This window comes from Rosa rugosa, chromosome 6 (assembly GCF_958449725.1).
Source record: "Rosa rugosa chromosome 6, drRosRugo1.1, whole genome shotgun sequence".
Taxonomy (NCBI): Eukaryota; Viridiplantae; Streptophyta; class Magnoliopsida; order Rosales; family Rosaceae; genus Rosa; species Rosa rugosa.
In genome coordinates, this window is record NC_084825.1 from 40,716,354 (window position 1) to 40,733,786 (window position 17,433).

General features: G+C 39.6%; 3 protein-coding genes and 1 pseudogene across 4 annotated transcripts; 2 read left to right on the plus strand and 2 right to left on the minus strand.

The window, feature by feature from the left end:
• The first annotated feature begins 3,224 nt into the window (after positions 1 to 3,224).
• LOC133716786 (tubulin alpha-1 chain-like) lies at positions 3,225 to 5,937 on the plus strand (annotated as a pseudogene).
• Positions 5,938 to 7,158: 1,221 nt separating this feature from the next.
• On the plus strand, positions 7,159 to 7,984 carry LOC133717390 (uncharacterized). Its single transcript, XM_062144094.1, has one exon. The coding sequence runs from the start codon at positions 7,249 to 7,251 to the stop codon at positions 7,756 to 7,758; it is 510 nt and encodes a 169-aa protein (XP_062000078.1). The 5' UTR covers positions 7,159 to 7,248; the 3' UTR covers positions 7,759 to 7,984.
• A 793-nt stretch (positions 7,985 to 8,777) lies between these two features.
• Positions 8,778 to 13,615, minus strand: LOC133715551 (heterogeneous nuclear ribonucleoprotein Q). 2 transcript variants are annotated; one of them, XM_062142085.1, is made up of 9 exons: positions 13,461 to 13,615; positions 12,146 to 12,549; positions 11,934 to 12,050; positions 11,697 to 11,837; positions 11,428 to 11,604; positions 10,451 to 10,658; positions 9,650 to 9,828; positions 9,472 to 9,557; positions 8,778 to 9,382 (listed from the first exon to the last, which is right to left on the minus strand). In XM_062142085.1, the coding sequence occupies exons 2-9, from the start codon at positions 12,545 to 12,547 to the stop codon at positions 9,247 to 9,249; spliced, it is 1,446 nt and encodes a 481-aa protein (XP_061998069.1). In that variant the 5' UTR covers positions 12,548 to 12,549; positions 13,461 to 13,615; the 3' UTR covers positions 8,778 to 9,246. The 2 variants fall into 2 exon arrangements, with proteins under 2 accessions (XP_061998069.1, XP_061998070.1); XM_062142086.1 differs by lacking the exon at positions 13,461 to 13,615 and adding an exon at positions 12,711 to 13,417.
• Positions 13,616 to 14,029: 414 nt separating this feature from the next.
• On the minus strand, positions 14,030 to 17,153 carry LOC133717752 (probable L-gulonolactone oxidase 6). The gene is made up of 4 exons (XM_062144474.1): positions 16,444 to 17,153; positions 15,621 to 15,873; positions 15,129 to 15,230; positions 14,030 to 14,967 (listed from the first exon to the last, which is right to left on the minus strand). Exons 1-4 carry the CDS (start codon positions 17,113 to 17,115, stop codon positions 14,264 to 14,266), a joined length of 1,731 nt encoding a protein of 576 aa, XP_062000458.1. The 5' UTR covers positions 17,116 to 17,153; the 3' UTR covers positions 14,030 to 14,263.
• Positions 17,154 to 17,433: the final 280 nt, after the last annotated feature.

The window sequence follows — 17,433 nt, forward strand, 5'->3', positions numbered from 1 at the left end:
ATAATAGATCTTTTAAAGGATTAAATACTTGTTACTCCTCAAACTTTTGCCTGAAAAACAGTTTAGTCCCTCGCCTTCTAAATTAAATTGGATAGTCCTTATTCTCTCTAATTCTCACACAACAGGTCTAAAACAGGCCTAAAATGACTAGTATACCCTCACTTCATCTTTTTTTCAATTTTTCTCTCTTTTTATTTATTTATTTTATTTTTTCTACTTCTCTCTCTCAGCTCTTTCTCTCTATCCTCCTAAAACGAAACCCCTAAAACTCTGCCCCCCCCCCCCCCAAAAATATCCGGTACGTCCCTGTCGTCCAATCTACTACCTACAAAGCCCCTCCCACGAGCTTGAAGGAATTCCAGAGCTTTTTTTCACGGCTAGTTTTTCACCACCGCTCAGAGCGACCTCCGCAACCTGAAGGCCATCGCCGGCCAAATCAAATCCCAGAGGAACGCCGACGTACGCCGACGTGCGCGAGGTCTACGACAGGTCATTGAAGTTGGACGACGAGCTCCGCGACCTGGACGCCATGAACGCCGAGTTGACTCTGGTCCGGAACGACATCGAGGACTTGAGCACGTCGCGGATAGAGCTTGCGACCGAGTTGAAGACGATCCAAGGAGAGATTGAAAGGGCTCACTCCGACGAGTCTAAGCAAATCGAAGCCATTAGAGACGAAATTGAGACTTTGAAGCTAGAGATTGAGAAAGGAATAAAATTGAGACTCCAGTTGGGGTTTCGTTTCTAGGAGGACGGGGTTTTGTTTCTCTCGCTTCTCTGGTTGGATTGTGGGAAGCGGCGGCGGAGATCTTCTCCATGGTGCTTCCCTAATTCTTCTTCTTCTGCTTTCTTTTTGCTTTGGTGATGCGTTGGTGGTTGTTGGTGCTCCTTTCAAATCCGTTGAGGATCTTCTAGATTGTGGCAGGATCCGAGTTCTGGAGTCGAGATCGGGTTTGGGGCGACAATTTGCCGCAGATGCAGTAGTTTCTCTTTTTTGTGGACATGGTGGTTTCCTTCTGCAGGTTCGGGTAGTTGATGTTGTCTGGGCGATGGGGTCGAAGGATGACGTCTACTGGAGCGACATCGTTCGCTTTGGAGGCCTGGAATCGAATGGAGATGACCGTGGAGTGGGGTCGGACTTCTGGTGTTTTGACGGTGGCGGCAGGTTTGTCGGAGGTGACCCGTGACCACAGCGGCAAGGCAGACTTCGAAAAATTTGGATCTGGGCTCAATGGAGCCAACTGGAGTCCCAAAAACTCTCCTCCTCCCCCCAAAAAATAAAAATAAAAAGAGAGAAAAATTGAAAAAAAAAATGAAGTGAGGGTATAATACTCATTTTAGGCCTGTTTTGGACCTGTTGTGTGAGAATTAGAGAGAATAAGGACTATCCAGTTTAATTTAGAAGGGGAGGGACTAAACTGTTTTTCAGGCAAAAGTTTGAGGAGTAACAAGTATTTAATCCTCTTTTAAAAGCCCCACTTATCCGTGTAATTTCGTTGATCAGACATTATTCTACTGAAAATAATTAAAAGGAACAGATAAATAAAACTCTAACTACTTTTAAATAATCCCATTGAAATTTGGAAACACAATTGATGACTTTCTAAGACTTAATTTTCAGAAGTTTTATTAAAAATTAACTTAAGCAAATCTAACAGGATGTAATTTTTGATATAACTACTACTGATACAAACGATGTGAGCAGAGGAACTAAAGTTCTACTTTGAAATGTAGACTACGAGCTAATAGCTATAGGTGCTTGTATGTACCGCCATTACACTGTAAAAATAAATATGCATATATATTTAGAAAATCCCCGGCGGCCGCCGGGTGGCCAAAGCAGCCAGTAGAAAAGCTTGGTTAGGCCAATGATGCATTATTGGATTTGATTGAGAATTTTTCTTCTTTGTTGATGAGCAATATGATTGGGACATATAACAGAGGTTGGTAGTTGGTAGCAAGTAAGCGACCCAAAATTCTGGATATGTCCATAATTTAATAGGCTTCAACACAAACATGACCATTTTGATGAGTCAATTTCCATTTTATATTTTAAGAATGAAAGAAAAACGAGCGTTCATTAGGTTTGTAAGTTGCAAGTTTGCAACGCTTTCCCTAGCATTTACTCGACACTGACTTCTCCAAGAATTAGAACTGCCGATCAGAATTAATTCACATTCAATACTTTGTTTGGGACAGCATTTATATTGGGTAGGATTTGGTTTAATTGTTGTTAAAATTTGGCTTAGTGTCTAACAAAGTTAGGTTGACTACAGATAAACAAGGGAGGAGAATTAGAACTCTGATTACGAGATCAGCTTTGATGTTATTAGTTGTTTCTACTGTTTTCCGGGGATCCGGTGAACTCGCATAGGTCAGGACATATGATCCTGTCTTGTCTTGAGGATCACATTCAGGAGAGAGAACCCATGAATCTCCGACGTAGAAATCAATCGAGTAATGATTTCGGCAGAGTAAAGAGTGTCAAAGTTGAGTAAAATAACTCAACTGCGTATAAGCCCTATAGGTAGAGGGAGAGGATCCTCTCCCATAGGTAAAAGGCTAAATGGCCAAGAGTGTGTACTGTGCTATGGTCATTTTGGGAGTCTTTCAGCGATATTTCTCAAATATTTTGCCTTTAAAAAATAGTCATCTTGATATTGGATCCGTTCTACCTTAAAACTTTGATTGATTTTATATTGTGCTCCCTTAACGAGACACATAATTTGGATGCCCCTTCTATAAACGTGACTTTTAGGGTTCGTTTCATAAATAGTAGTAGGGTCCTTGACTCAAAGTACCAAAATTGGTCAAAATTATCCCACTTACTCACTTAGACCATCTTCAATGGTTATGTCATTTGCCAAATGGACACTCCAACAACTACTTTTGACATGTTATTTTCCTCCAACCCTTATGTCAAATCTGACGTGGAAATAACATATTCATTTGGTCTGTCAAATTTGACAGAGACCCTCATATGTCTTTTATTTTTGGGCAAATTACTGGTCACTCCCTCAACTTTTGGGGAGTCGACAGTTCAGTCCCTCGTATCATAATTTTAACAAATAACTCCCTATACATTCAAATCTCACACAATTTGGTCCAAAATGACCATTTTACCCTCACTTCTTTTTTTTCTTTTCTTTTTTTTCTATCCTCTCTCTCACTTCCTCTTCGACTCAGGTCATTAATCAAGTGTGAATCACATCTGCCGTAAGTTGAAATCACATCTGCATTAATCAAGTTGAAATCACATCTACATTAATCAAGTGTGAATCACATCTGCCATAATTTCAAGTGTGATTCAGACCCTACAAATCCAACTTCTCCAACGCCAATTTCAAGTGTTCCGGAGAAAATGGAGGTTTTCCATTCCACGCTCCCCGTCTCCGCCATCATGGACGGGCTCGAGAAGATACGCCGTAAGGAAAACGGCATTCCGCTTGGCCAAATGCAGAGTGACAAGACCGTCGGCGGTGGAGACGACGCCTTCAACACTTTCTTCAATGAAACCGGAGCCGGATTGCACGTCCCCCGCGCCGTGTTCCTGGATCTGGAGCCCACCGTCATCAACGAGGAGGACCGGAACTTATCGGCTGTTCCACCCCGAGCAGCTCATCAGCAGCAAAGAGGACGCCGCCAATAACTTTGCCAGAGGCCATTACACAATTGGGAAGGAGATTGTGGATCGGATCCGGAAGCTTGCGGACAACTGTACTGGGCTTCAAGGGTTTCTGGTGTCCCATGCCGTCGGAGGTGGGACTGGATCTGGGCTTGGATCTCTGCTCTTGGAGAGGCTCTCTGTGGACTATGGGAAGAAATCTAAGCTTGGATTCACTGTTTACCCATCTCCTCAGGTCTCAACCTCTGTTGTTGAGCCTTATAACAGTGTTTTGTCCACTCGCTCGCTCTGGGAGCACACTGATGTGGCTGTGCTTCTGGACAATGAAGCCATCAATGATATCTGCCGCAGATTGCTTGACATTGAGCGACCTACCTACACCAATCTCAACAGGCTTGTTTCTCAGGTCATTTCCTCACTCACTGCTTCTCTGCTATTTGATCTGAGTCGAAGAGGAAGTGAGAGAGAGGATAGAAAAAAAAGAAAAGAAAAAAAAGAAGTGAGGGTAAAATGGTCATTTTGGACCAAATTGTGTGAGATTTGAATGTATAGGGAGTTATTTGTTAAAATTATGATACGATGGACTGAATTGTCGACTCCCCAAAAGTTGAGGGAGTGACCAATAATTTGCCCTTTATTTTTTTATTGTTTCTCTCTCCTTCTCCTTCTTTCCTTCTCTTCTCTCTCTCTCTTTCTTCCTACCCATAGATAGAATAGAATATATTAAAATAACAAACAATTTTGACACATTGGTTGGAGTAAGATTAGCAAAAAAATGAAGGTTGCCATGTCACATGTCAAATTTGAATTTGACACAAGCCAAAGGAAATATCCATTGGAGATGCTCTTACCCTAGCAACAGATTTTTATTTCCACTTACCCAGTTTAAAAGAAAATGACAATTTTTCCCTTTGCATAATTAAGAAACTGCATCGATATGCCACTCTGTCCTCTCTCTCCACGCTGCCAACAACCCCTCTCTCTCTTCTCTCTCTCTCCCCTTGATCTCCACCTCCGGTCTCTCTCTCTCTCTGCGATCGTCGCGCCGAATATGCAGTCGAAGCCTGAAGACGAGGGGAAGAAGCTCTGGTCGGAGCTCCAGCCACTCCGACGTTCTCGTCGCCGTTCGATTGATCAGTGATCCCGAGCCTCTGCAGCCTCGCCGTCGTCACTGTTACCGTTCCGGCACTAGTCTTTCCAGCCCCCGAGGATTTTCGAGGAGTTGACCAGCGCGTTGTCGCCGTCGTCGCAATTATCGTTCCAACCCCCGAGGATTTTCGAGGAGTTGCCCAGCGCCACCATCGTCTCGATCTCGCCCCGACGCTAGCAATATCAACCCCATGCTTCTCTCCTACACAATCGAGTTCCAATACAAGCAGGCACAATCACCTATCTCTCTCTTACACTAGCACCGGCAAGAAATCACGATCAGCTTTAGACGTAGGTGCCCATAGCATTTTCTAAATGCCCAAATCATTTTTTTTTTTTTTTACAATCGAGTTCCAATACAAGCAGGCACAATCACCTATCTCTCTCTTACACTAGCACTGGCGAGAAATCACGATTAGCTTTAGATGTGGGTGCCCAAATCAGTTTTTTTTTTTTTTTTAAAGTAATGGGGCAGAAGGAAAGAAAAAAAAGTTTTGAATGTATACTGGGGGGCAATAGACGTTTTGAATTTATATAATCTCTTCATTTTTTTTTCTTTAATCAAAGTTTTATTTGTCTATTTTTAGGAATATTAGTTCCCATTCCGGCAACCGAAAGTTCTATTGGGGGGCAATAGAGGTTTTCAGAAAATTCCTGTGGGCGGCGGTCGGTGACAGGATTCTGGCAAACTTTGGCCGAAATCCGGCGGCCGGTGACCGGCTCCAGCGAAGTCTCCTATGGTTTCTCTCTCTTCCATTTTCTCTTTCTCTCTTTCTAAATAACAAAGGGGTAAGGGTAAAATGATATTAAAAAAATAAATAATAAAAAACAAAAACAAAAAAATCTTAATGGGATATTAGGGAAGACCTCCTTAGAGTGTTTTGGGTAAAAAAAGAATTTAAAAAAACTTAATAGGGTAAGTGAGAAAAAATCTCTAGAAATGGGGTAAATGGACAAAAACCCATAGTAGTAAGTAACAATCTGAAAGACATACAAATGACCCTCAATCAAGCAAGCATTTTACACATTCATAGACATCACAATAATTTAAAGAGCAGACTTCTAAATGGTTAGTTTATGAGGCACAATAGAAAGCCGATCATAGTTGAGAGAAACCCATATTATCTTTTGACTTTTGATCTGCAAACACAATTATAGATTGACCCAAGGATTGAAATTTCTCCGAAACTACCAAAATTTCTGTAATTTTGAAATACCAAGACAAAATTCATATGCTATATCATTTTTGTCAGAAATTTCTCGAAATTTTCCATTCAGTTCCTCGAAATTCTTAATTTTTGAAATATCTACACTTATATAGCATATATAAAAAATTCACACCGAAATTTTATATGTAACCGACAATTAGTTTTACTTCATAGAGAAAATATTGCCTTTTGATTTCATCTGCAATCAAGGTTGAATACTCCCGAAATTATCAATATCAAAATTCATGTACTTGGGAGTAGTATTGTATGATACTAAATGGAAGCAGTCCAACCAGCTGGATCGAATCACATTCTAATAACTCTTATTATTGATACCTTATAGTGATTTTTTATATTCATTTTGTTGTTGTTTGCCTCAAAATCATCTTGGCCCGAATTAGAGGCCGAGAGACTTGCGTCCAATTGTTCTTCTGAATTGCACGAGCGTGCAAACTCATGGCAAATTAGCAAGTGAGATTTTGATTAATATTTGTGCTTGATCTGACTTCTTCAAGTGATTGTGGGCCGAGGAGTGGACTGTCTCAGCCACTAGGTTCGTATGCCTTAACAAGGACTTTCAGCGTTTTCACCGACCTTGTTGCTTCTTCTTTTTTGTGATTTTTTTATATGTTGTGGAAAAATAAAATGCGTGAAGTAAATGAGCAAGAAAGTAAATATCTTAAAGAACAAATAATGTAAAAGGCTGAAAGGTAAAGTGTGAGAAGAAAAATTGCGGAATGTAAGAAAGCGATAAAGATCTTTACTAGGCTAGAGTAAGAATGAAAAGATATTGTCTAGAATTTTATGTATTGAAATTGAGTTGTGTTGGTGGGGGACCACTTACAATGAGATAGAGGGTTGTATTTATACAATTACAAACATAAGCTTTAAGAAGGAAAGAACAATTAAATTAAATGAATAAGAATAATCATCGAAATTAAGATGCCATTATGCTTGATTTGTTTTTAATTCTGCAATATTGTCTTCAATGCCTTCAAACTCAATAAAATCTCTACATTAATTATTCTAAGAAATAATTACTTTTTCTTTCCATTCAAATTTCTTCACCTATAGTTTTTTTTTTTTTTTTTTTTTATCTTATGTAAAAGAGAATAAAAGGATTTCACTCATACGCATAGTGACCCGACCCGCTATTCAAGGCTAAACCGACCTGAACTCTCGGGCCAAACCGTTGATACGACCCGTTGACAACCCAGAAGGGCAAATCCGACAGAGAACTTGGGGAAGATAACCCAACGTCCCTTTATGTATGTGGCCGGAGCAACCCGAAAACCCAAACCACACACCACCACCATGTGGTCATCCCACTACCTGTCCCCGCCAACACCACTCCACCCTCTCATCCCTCTTCCCCTCACCGTCGTCTCCGCCAAGTCTCAGCCACAACCAGGCCAAGACTTGGGAGGCTTAGGCCGTTCATTTCTCACAAAACTCAAACCCAACCCCAAACCCACCAATATTACCGCCGTCCCAAAACAGCAGAAGCAGAAACAAGAGGACAGCAGTCGCCAGATAAGCGGGTCAGAAGTGCTTTTCGCTATGCAGAAAGCAGCTGCCAAGAAACGAAAAGAGACTCGGAAGAAGAAAACGAAGACGAGTGCGGAGGGGTTATCGTCTGCGGGCAGGCACAGGGAAGAGGAGGAGGATGAAGTGGACTATAGCAAAGTGAGGCCCTTGTGTTTGAAGAGTGATTGGGGAAGAAGATTGGATGAGTTGGAAATGCGTCTTCAGCAGCTTTCTTCCAAGACCATTTGAACCTTTCAGTAACTTTCGCAGAAATAAATGTGTATAACACATTTATTTGATCAATGTTTGTAATTACTAGGTTATATTCTGGCTTTGATGGCACTTCATTCTGTTTGGTATTATATTTGTCATCTCGTGAATAGAAACTCCTACTTATAAATAGAAGACGTTGTCACAATCAATCGCAGATTCTATCATCTTTACATTTTATGAGATTTTTTTCTTTCTTTTGTAAGGTTATTTATTGTTCATTTGTCAACATGACACTTCTTCTTGCTTGGTACAAGACTATAAGTTGCAATAATTGTTATTGTGCTCACAAACAAGGATCTTCCGCTTACAAATAGAAGATTTACATCACAATCAATCGGAATCTTCACGTTTAATGGGAAAAAGAAAGAAAAAAAAAATTGATGGACATTTTGGGATAGGTGATTGAATACAGTTCATTTGTCAAGATTATTTTCTTTCCTCATTCATTCTTGTTGGGCAGCCTTGACTTTCTTTGGTGTATTAAATTTGTTGTCCTCTGGATTAAACATTTTGTTGTGTTTGGAGGTGAATCTGGACTTCTTTACATATTAGTTTATGACAGCCTCCTATCTTTGAACTTCAATTTGATAATTGAATTGAAAAGCTTACTTTACTTGACTTCTTTGATCTGCCATTTACAGAAGAAACAAAGTAGTTGATACTGATAATTTTAATCAAAAAAAAAAAAAAGTAGTTGATACTATATGAAATGGATACTACGAGACTGTTGTTATTGGTTTCTTATGATAAAGAATCTATTTCCCCAACCAAAATTGCACACATGGATGGCCCATTTCTCGAGTTATGTTTTATGATGATTACAATATGAAACGGACATTGACACATTGTAGCTTACTTGGTGAGGGTTTAGGTTGGGGAATTGGCTAAGAAAGTAAGAATGAGTGACAATTGGGGTAGGGAGATTAGAGTCTCCTTGGACAATCATTAAAGGGTTCTATAGCGGCAAGATTACAGATCCAAATGAAAAAGAGAAATCAAGAAAAGAACTAGAATCTTTCATTTTGGAAACCATTTCATGGGTTCTTTCTTACAGTCGAAAAATCCTCAAAGGTCGCTCAAAAGTCGAGACTACGAAATTCAAACCTGGAGTCCCGGCTAGTTCTACGAAATGCACTAGCAAAAGGTCAAATTCCATTTCTTGTAGGTGTCAAACAAAATGCCAAACAAATAGATAAGTTAATGCACAAGAGACAATTCCTAGAATCTCAATTTCTCAAGCATTTTCCTTTTGGCCAAACATCTAAAGCTTTGAGACACCAACATGAAGGAATAACTCATCTTTCCTAATCCTAGCCACCTTTTTCTTTCGCCCCCCGTCTTTACCATAGAACAAAGAGCAACAAGGTAGAGGGGTTCTGTTATTTTTGTTTGAAGTAACATGTCATACCAATCAATCACAACAGGCTTTTACCCAACCCAGAAAAGGAGCCTCATCTGTTGAAACTAATAAGGCCGGTATCTCCTGCCACGATTGCCTTCATCGCTGCTACCACCTCCTCTCCCTGGTTGTCCACTCGGACCATTGTTTCGATCCCCTCTTCGAGGCCGAGGAGGTGGCATCTGTACCCCAGGCTGCTGACTGCAAAATATTAACTTCTATGAGACATTTTTAAATAAATCTTTACATTTTGTTTAGATTTACTTTTAGAGGACAAAATGGCAACTTACAGAACATAGCCTATTCGACCATCTGGTAGAACCATTGGCACCATCTGCATTCCTGATGGCATTGGCCCTCTACCATATATCATTGGCTGTTCATGTATGGAATGCGTTAGAAGAAACTCGACTGAGGACCAATAGAGACAAGAGGACGAGAGAACCAATATAAATTTCAGTGTGATACCTGCTGAAATGCTGGGGTAACACCAAATCCAGCGCCTGCAGAGCCGTATGGATTTCCAGCAAACCCACCATACCCTGGGTGTGGAGCATGATTTGTGTGAGGCCCAGCATTGTAGGGATAAGCCCCATCAGATTTTTTATCAGTCTGAGGCTTCGCAAGAACAACCTCTAGTGGATGGCCTGCAAACAAATCCCCCTTGATATAGTTATTGGAGACGCTATGAACTGAACAAAGAAATAAAGAACACAAGACCAGTGTCTACTGAACAAGTTCCCCATATTTTCTACAAAAATCAACTAAACATGCAATAGTAAGAACACGCTTAATTATTTACAAAATTTGATATTTGTAGACCACAATGATGAAAAGAATACAGTAGAATGGATACTTATTTGATGTCCATACATAATTAGTATAGCACCACATCCTACATAATGAAAGAACATTATAGCTCTGGGTCATATTTGGATATATACTAGTTGTACGACATAATTGCTGTCAGAAAACAGGCTACAACCCCCTATATTTTGCCAAAAGAGAAGAATCTTCAAAAAAATTGTCTTTTTATCTACTTGACTTTGAGGCATATTTCAAGTCATAATCGAGGGTTTCCAAAATTGGCTCAGTGAATTAACCGGCAATTGTATGTGCTCAACTTAGCATCAGCTACATATATGTATGCATGTGCATATGCATATGTCATTTCTACACAATATAAACTAGAAATAACATGTAAACGAGATGTGTATCTTGATGATCTTAAATTCCCAACAAGCCCAAGTGGAGGTGTGTAAAACATACCATCAATTTCATATTTCTCACTATCTTTAACAGCCTTCAGAGCACTTGACCTTTCAGCATAGTGTACAAATCCAAAATCCCGTTTGCCTTGACCACCTTTGCCAGGTGGCATAACTACTTTTATCACTTCACCATGGCGCTGGAATATTTCCTTCAGCGTTTCAGTGCTAGTGTTCTCAGGAATGTTTTTCACATAAAGAGCCTTCACCTGAGAATAGTATATGAGCTTATAAGTAAGCAAATCACAAGTAGCAAAGCAGGCTCTGTAACGAAAACATGATCTGAAAGTTTTAATAGAAAAATAAATGTAGCATCAACAGTAAAGTTGATACCAAGCCTTACACTACATACACCAATAAACTTTAGAAGAGAATTGAAATAAACAAAGGTTCAAATGAATTCAACAACTACAAAATGTAAGTAGAACATATACATAGATTCATTAATATATAAAGCAAACAGGAAACAGCCCATTTTGACATTCTATCCTTTAATTTCTAAAACAAAAGTCCACACTGTACTTCAAAGGTGAAAAACAATGTGAATATAATTTACATGAAGACAAAAATTTCACAAGAAAGAACAAACTATTACAGTCCTCCCCACTCTCCCCACAAAAAAGAGTAAGTCCCCATTGTTAGTTACCAATATAACAAAACTTAGTCAACAGTTATCACATGTTTAATAGAGAAAGAGTGCTGGTATTGATCTATAAAAGCCAAGTGTTGAACTTAAATGAGAATCCTATGAGTGATTCAGAAATTCGGAAGGCAAGGATGTGTTGCACAAGATTCCTATATTAAATGCCACCTTGCAACTTCCCAATAGCTTAAATGTTTGAGACATGCTATCTCATAATCTCATATGCTTCCTTAAAACCTTTTCTTTATTCCCTTCTTTTTCTTTAAAAAAAAGAAAAAAGAATCCATAAGCAATTGATTAAGCCTGAATAACCTATCATTTCCAGCTGAATATACCTGAGCAGCAGCAGAGTGATCAGATGTACTTTTTGGATCAGCCCAGGTCACAGTTGGGGTATTTCCCTCCAGCTTAAAACTTGAATTTGACATTTTTTGTCTTGAATAATCAGCACAGGCATTGTTGTAATACAAAACAAAAGCAAAACCGCGATTTCTACTTGGATTTTGAGGATCCTGCAATTAATAAAAGAAAATTTCGGTAAATATGTTACACCTTGCCACTATTAACCCACTTAAAAGTAAAATAGATGGACTCAAAATCTAACCTTTATCAGCTCAATGTGCTCAACTCCAGGACCAACCTCTTCAATAACTTTTCGAAACTCATCCTCGGTCCAGATTTTTGGAACATTACCAATGAACAGTCTATGTTTTGTTTCGGAAATTGAACATCTTAAAGTCTTACCCTGCAGAGATGAAACACATTATAAATGGCAACCAAGCTGGACCTATCTTAAAAGAGGAAAAGAGGTGAAATTGTTTATATGAAACACTATCATTACCTTAAATGCTTTATTATGTAATTCTTCAATAGCCGTTTGTGCAACCTCTTTAGACTTGAATCCTATGAATGCATAACCTTTGCTCTCACCAGTTTCCCTGTCTTGCATTAATCTTATCTGCAAAATGATTGAAAAATCAAATTCTCATTCCAAGCAGCACCCAGGTCAATCCAAAAAGAAGGCTAAAGCAAACAAAAGGTCACAATTCTGACCTCAAGAATTTCGCCTATTTCACTGCATAGCTCCCTCAACTCTTCTTCTGAGGCATCTTTAGGAAGGCCACCAATGAAAACTTCAGACCCATAAGGAGGAAGGGCAAGCAGTTGAGCATGCTTCTCTTTCTCCTCCTGACTGAGAGAAGCAGAAGGTTTCTCTTCATCTTCCACCAACTCACCACCGTTTTCGCTTCCATATGGTTCTGGAGAATGCTCTTTCTCGCTAGCCCCGGTTGTAGGATCTTCCTCTGCTTCTTCAGCATGTTCCTCCACATTTTCATCACTGCCTCCATCAGCTCCATCTTCATCTGCTTGTTCCTCCACATCATCATCCATCTCTTCCATGTAATTGTCCTCATCTAGATCCACCCGCTCATCAACTTCCGCTCCTTCAGCCATGTCTGGTTCACATAGCAACTTTTTATGACCCAATAACTAACCGAATTGTCAACTGAATAAGCTGCAGGATCGGACAACTATGGATTGCACCGACTCCATGACAGTTAACATAACAAGCATACACATACAGCAGCGAAAAACTAAAAGAAATAAAATTCAGCACCTCAGCACTCAGAAAACTTCAAGAGTGAAAACACCGAATAATTCAAAGCAAGAACCAAATCAATGCCAAAGGAGACTTCAATCGTTTCTTGATGTCCCATGGTTGCTGAAAAACAACATTAGGGACCATATAATTGCCAATCCGAGTACCGACCATATATCAATCCATTCATCAAAATTCCTTATCAAATCTCCTGGCTCCAGCTACCAGACTGGGTTCAAACCCAAAATCAGTGTACCATCTTTGTTAACCCATGAGTGTCACAGTAACTTAAAACCAAGTCGAGCCTGATTTTCTGTTTCGAATTTAGCTTCGCCTACAATCTAACCTAATTAGATTACAATGAAACACAATATTTTCTTTTGACCTCATTAGATAATAGTAATTAGGGCGGCCAACCCTCCTCTGGCTGACCACCTAGTTAACTTCAAAAGGGTTGAGCAAATTTCACTCCAATGAAACAGAAGAACACCATAAATTAACCACTCCCAGATACAAAAACCTAACACAGTTTACCACCAACCACTTGCCTCAACCTCAGACTAAAATACCCAAAAACCAATCAATCCCATGAACCAATTAGAAGAGAGAAATCAGATCAATTTGGCACAGGGCCACAGCGCAATACCCAGTTTGAGATAATTTGGGGTCACGAAAATGCTCAGAAGCGAATCAGGAATATATTGGGGATAGGCAAGTAAGGCGTAAACAGAGCAAAGAATAATGGACAAGAGTGAGACTTTTGCGTACCAGTTTTGGAAGCAGAGAGATTTGGTTTTTGGGTGTCTCTGTTTTCGCGTACTCTGGAACAGGAGGAGGCTTCAAGGTTGTGATTTTTTTGTTATCCGGCGAATGAACCCCAAATGGGGGTTTTACTTTTCGTGAATGCCCCTAATTGGGAAAGAAACCTGTGTATTGCTCCTCTGTGTGCGCTTACATGTGAATCTTGTGAGCCGGTTTCCTTCTCCCCAATAAGAATGTGCCACGTCATATTCTTAAATTGGAATTAACGCACATTGCCAATATAATAACTTTCGCCGGAAAACAACGAAAAGATTTTCGAAATCATTTCAAGTTTGACGATCGTCACGTCATAAAAACATGAAACAAATAGTATAAATGTTGAAACGGGATTGATTTAAAACCTATAACTTTTGGGACAGTCTCGTTCACTTATGAAATTAATTAATTGTGCTTAATTGTCCGTACATCTGAATTGAATCACAAAAAACGAGTTAAAAATAATTATATACAATAAAATAACTATATATATTTTTTAAATAGTATTTAACTAAGTGGATAAACATAATTCACCTTCAAGCAACAAGCCCCAATAGACCAAAACCATAAAAGACCAAAATAATCTAACCACCACACTAACCAAGCTGTCCACACTAGAGAGATGAAAAATTCAAGAGAAAGCCCAGGCTCAATAGTCCAAACAAAACAGTGAAAAACTCTAACACAAGGAATTTGAGTAAAATTAATTTGAGTACTGGTATCACTAAACCGGTACTTGTACATGGTACATGGTACATAATCAGTCAAATTAATCAAGGTGTGCAAACCCTTGCATCCCTAAACACTTTGCCAGGTCTACAGAAATAGGCCTGGCTTGGGGCACAATGAATGTCCTCTGAGCAAATGCACAGCCCTTCTAGCGCACAGCCCTCCATGACTAAGTTCACCTCACCCTTAATTCCAAGGACCTGGTCACTCCATTCACTAGAGAATAGCCCCACTGGGTCATACACTTCCTTAACCCTCAAGAACTCCTTACCATTTTTGTACTTCTTCATCACTCCAGCAAAGGCTATGTTCCTATTCTTTCCCCAATGCGGCAGTGCCCCGTACTTAAACAGTGCCAATTGCTCTATTTCTTCAAGTATGCCTTCATGGAGCCTAGGCGTCATGGGGTCCTTGCTCCGGTAATAAGTGATGTCGAAGTCAATTGCATCTTCTTGTTTGCCAAGGTAAGCAGTTGATGCGGTGACATAGCGCATTAGGATTCCATTGTAGATTTCTACTCCACAGAGGGATTTGGGTTCAATCTCAACTAGCTTCTGCACGTCTTGAATGAAGCTTTGGGCCACGGACAAGCTGATGCTGAAGGTTGTTTGATGAAAAAACTCGCCCTTGATCCTTAAGTCCCATGCGCATGCCGTGATTCTTGAATCTTGAAGACTATCAAGGCAAGTTCCAGATGCTTGAAGCCGGTTCTGATATCCAATCACAGGATATCCAGTAAAGATCATACCTGTTAATCGAATTGAATGATCCCAAAAATCAGTAATATATTATATGGTGGAAAAAAAAAAACTAGAACTGAAGTTCAAAATGATTTGGCAAGAACATGAAAGAAAATCACTTTAAATAGCTATACTAGCTAGAAAGAAGATCAAATGTGAATGCGCATACCATTGTTTGTCAAACCATAAGCACTGGATAGGAGCCCAGATGTGACCAACTTTGCACCAGAGCATTTCCCATCAGCATCACTTTTGGATTCTTGGTTCTCCTCTGTTACAATATAAGAACAGAATTTGAAAGAGAAAGAAGATGGCATGGGATTATGAAAAATGTTACTTGTCATGATGGCACGATGCAGATATCAGCATCATTCGCAAATATTTTCTATCCATGAGATCGACTAGTCTAATATGTTACCTTGTTATATTATGATTTAAAAACTAAAACCACTAACTAGCTAATACGTGAAACCATCATCACAGTTTCAGCAACATAAACTGTCGGATGACACAAGTCACACAACGTATGAGCTGAATTATATTTGCCAAGAGATCATTTCTCAATAGATTATTTGACAACACGAACATCTTCAGCAGCCTAAAATTTGAACTTAATTGTTGTTGCTTTAGCTTCAACTGATCACTGAACTTAAAAAATTACCTGCCGTTCTTATAACCTCCAGTGCAAGTGAAGTCGTTGCTCGAAAAGGAAGGAAATCGTATAAACCATTTCCGGATGTGTTTGAGACACGATCATCTACTCGATAAACTGCCTTGTGCTGGCTAGGATACCATAGTATGTCCGCAAACTCATGCTGTTTGCCAAACTTAAGCACCTGATCTCCCAAGTCAGAATCGTTCTTGCTCAAATACGTGATGGACCTCTTGAACATGGGTTGTAGGTTTAGAGTAACCTGCCAAAGTGTTGTCTGCGTTAATCCGTCAAAAAAAAGAAGAAGAAGATAAACTTCTGCATTTCACCTTGGAAATCAATGCCCGGCCTAGTCATATAGGTACAATATTTTCTTTTCATTATTCATATGGGTAAAATATTAGATTTTTAGTTGTAATTTTCTATGGATCGGATAAACTTTTAAGTTAAAGAAAAAAAATTAACGAGAAGTTGATATCACCTAATCCTCTATTATATATATTAAAAAACAGTTATAGAATGCTATCACACGTAAAATGTAGCAATGGAAATGCATTATGGGTGTAGTGGTCCCTTCCCCTTTACGGGGAGGGTAAGCGCCTCGTATGAAGACCGTTATTGAGGTACTAATATCGCCTAATTCTCTATTTTAAAATTAAAAAAAAAAAAAAAAAGTAGCAATGAAAATGGATCGCTCTCATACATTATTTTCTTACGGTGAAGTGTGCCAATATATTGAGTACCTCGAGCATATATATACAAACTATTCTTTCTAATTATGCATTAGCGCCCAAACAGCAAAACAAATGAAAAAGAAAAAGTACTTAATTACCTGTGATATTACTCCCAAGACTCCAAGTGAAACCTTAGCTGCATTAATATCTTTATCACCTTCACCGAAACTTCTCACCTTGACATGACCATCTTCAGGCCCTCCTGGACTCACAAGCCTAAGTCCCACCACATAATCATGAACCGAGCTTCCCTTACCCCATAATGTGCTTCCATGCGCACCAGTTCCTAGCAACCCACCAATAGTTAGCCCCCACCAATACGGTGCGTACGGCAAGGCCAAGCCAACCTTGGCCGCCTCACTGATCACCTGCCGAAGCGTCGCGCCACTCTCCACCGTCATCGTCAGCTCTTCGACGTTGATCTCCACCACGCGGTTGAGGTTCTTGGTGCTGATGATCAACCCTTCTTCGCCGCGCGGACAGGCCAGCTTGGGAATGCTGTGGGCGTAACGAGTTGCCGCCTTCATTGGGATGTTGTACTTGGTTCCATAGGCCACTGTTGAAACGAGCTCTTCCTCAGTAGTAGGGTAGGCTACACCTCTGGCTTTGCAGACTGTTCGATCGGGGAAAATGCCGTAGGCGTTTTCGATGGTGCAGTTTGTGTTGTTTGATGATGAACACCTGATGTGGTCCTCTGGAGGAGTAGAACACACCAAGAATAATAACACGAAGAGACAATCAAGTCGAAGATAAAAACCCAACATTCCCATTTTAGAGAGAGAGAGAGAGAGACTAGTGCTTTTTCTTGGTGCGTAAGTTTGGATATAAATGTAGTTGTTTGGCTTGTAAAACTTGTGTTATATAATGATCGAGAAATGTGCATAAAGACAAGATATAGGGAAATTATCAAATATAGCACATTTGCTTTATGTTTAAGCAAACGATCATTTTGTCCTGCAAAATAACACTTTTCAACAAAAAAAAACATAGAGAAACAAGAGCAGAACCATGATTTGAAACTTAAGGGGGTGGAGATGTAAAACATTAATTTAGAGAATAATAATGTTAGAGGAATGCTAGCTATCTTT

What these genes read in the sequence shown, in the direction of transcription:
- LOC133717390 (XM_062144094.1), top strand. Translation starts at nt 7,249, where the DNA reads ATGTATGTGGCCGGAGCAACCCGAAAACCCAAACCACACACCACCACC.
- LOC133715551 (XM_062142085.1), bottom strand. Translation starts at nt 12,547, where the DNA reads ATGGCTGAAGGAGCGGAAGTTGATGAGCGGGTGGATCTAGATGAGGAC. An exon ending in ATCACTCTGCTGCTGCTCAG is followed by an intron (nt 10,659 to 11,427) that starts GTATATTCAGCT and finishes TACTATTCTCAG; the next exon opens with GTGAAGGCTCTTTATGTGAA. An exon ending in GGTCGAATAGGCTATGTTCT is followed by an intron (nt 9,383 to 9,471) that starts GTAAGTTGCCAT and finishes AATATTTTGCAG; the next exon opens with TCAGCAGCCTGGGGTACAGA.
- LOC133717752 (XM_062144474.1), bottom strand. Translation starts at nt 17,115, where the DNA reads ATGGGAATGTTGGGTTTTTATCTTCGACTTGATTGTCTCTTCGTGTTA. An exon ending in TCTTGGGAGTAATATCACAG is followed by an intron (nt 15,874 to 16,443) that starts GTAATTAAGTAC and finishes ACACTTTGGCAG; the next exon opens with GTTACTCTAAACCTACAACC. An exon ending in TTATGGTTTGACAAACAATG is followed by an intron (nt 14,968 to 15,128) that starts GTATGCGCATTC and finishes TTCGATTAACAG; the next exon opens with GTATGATCTTTACTGGATAT.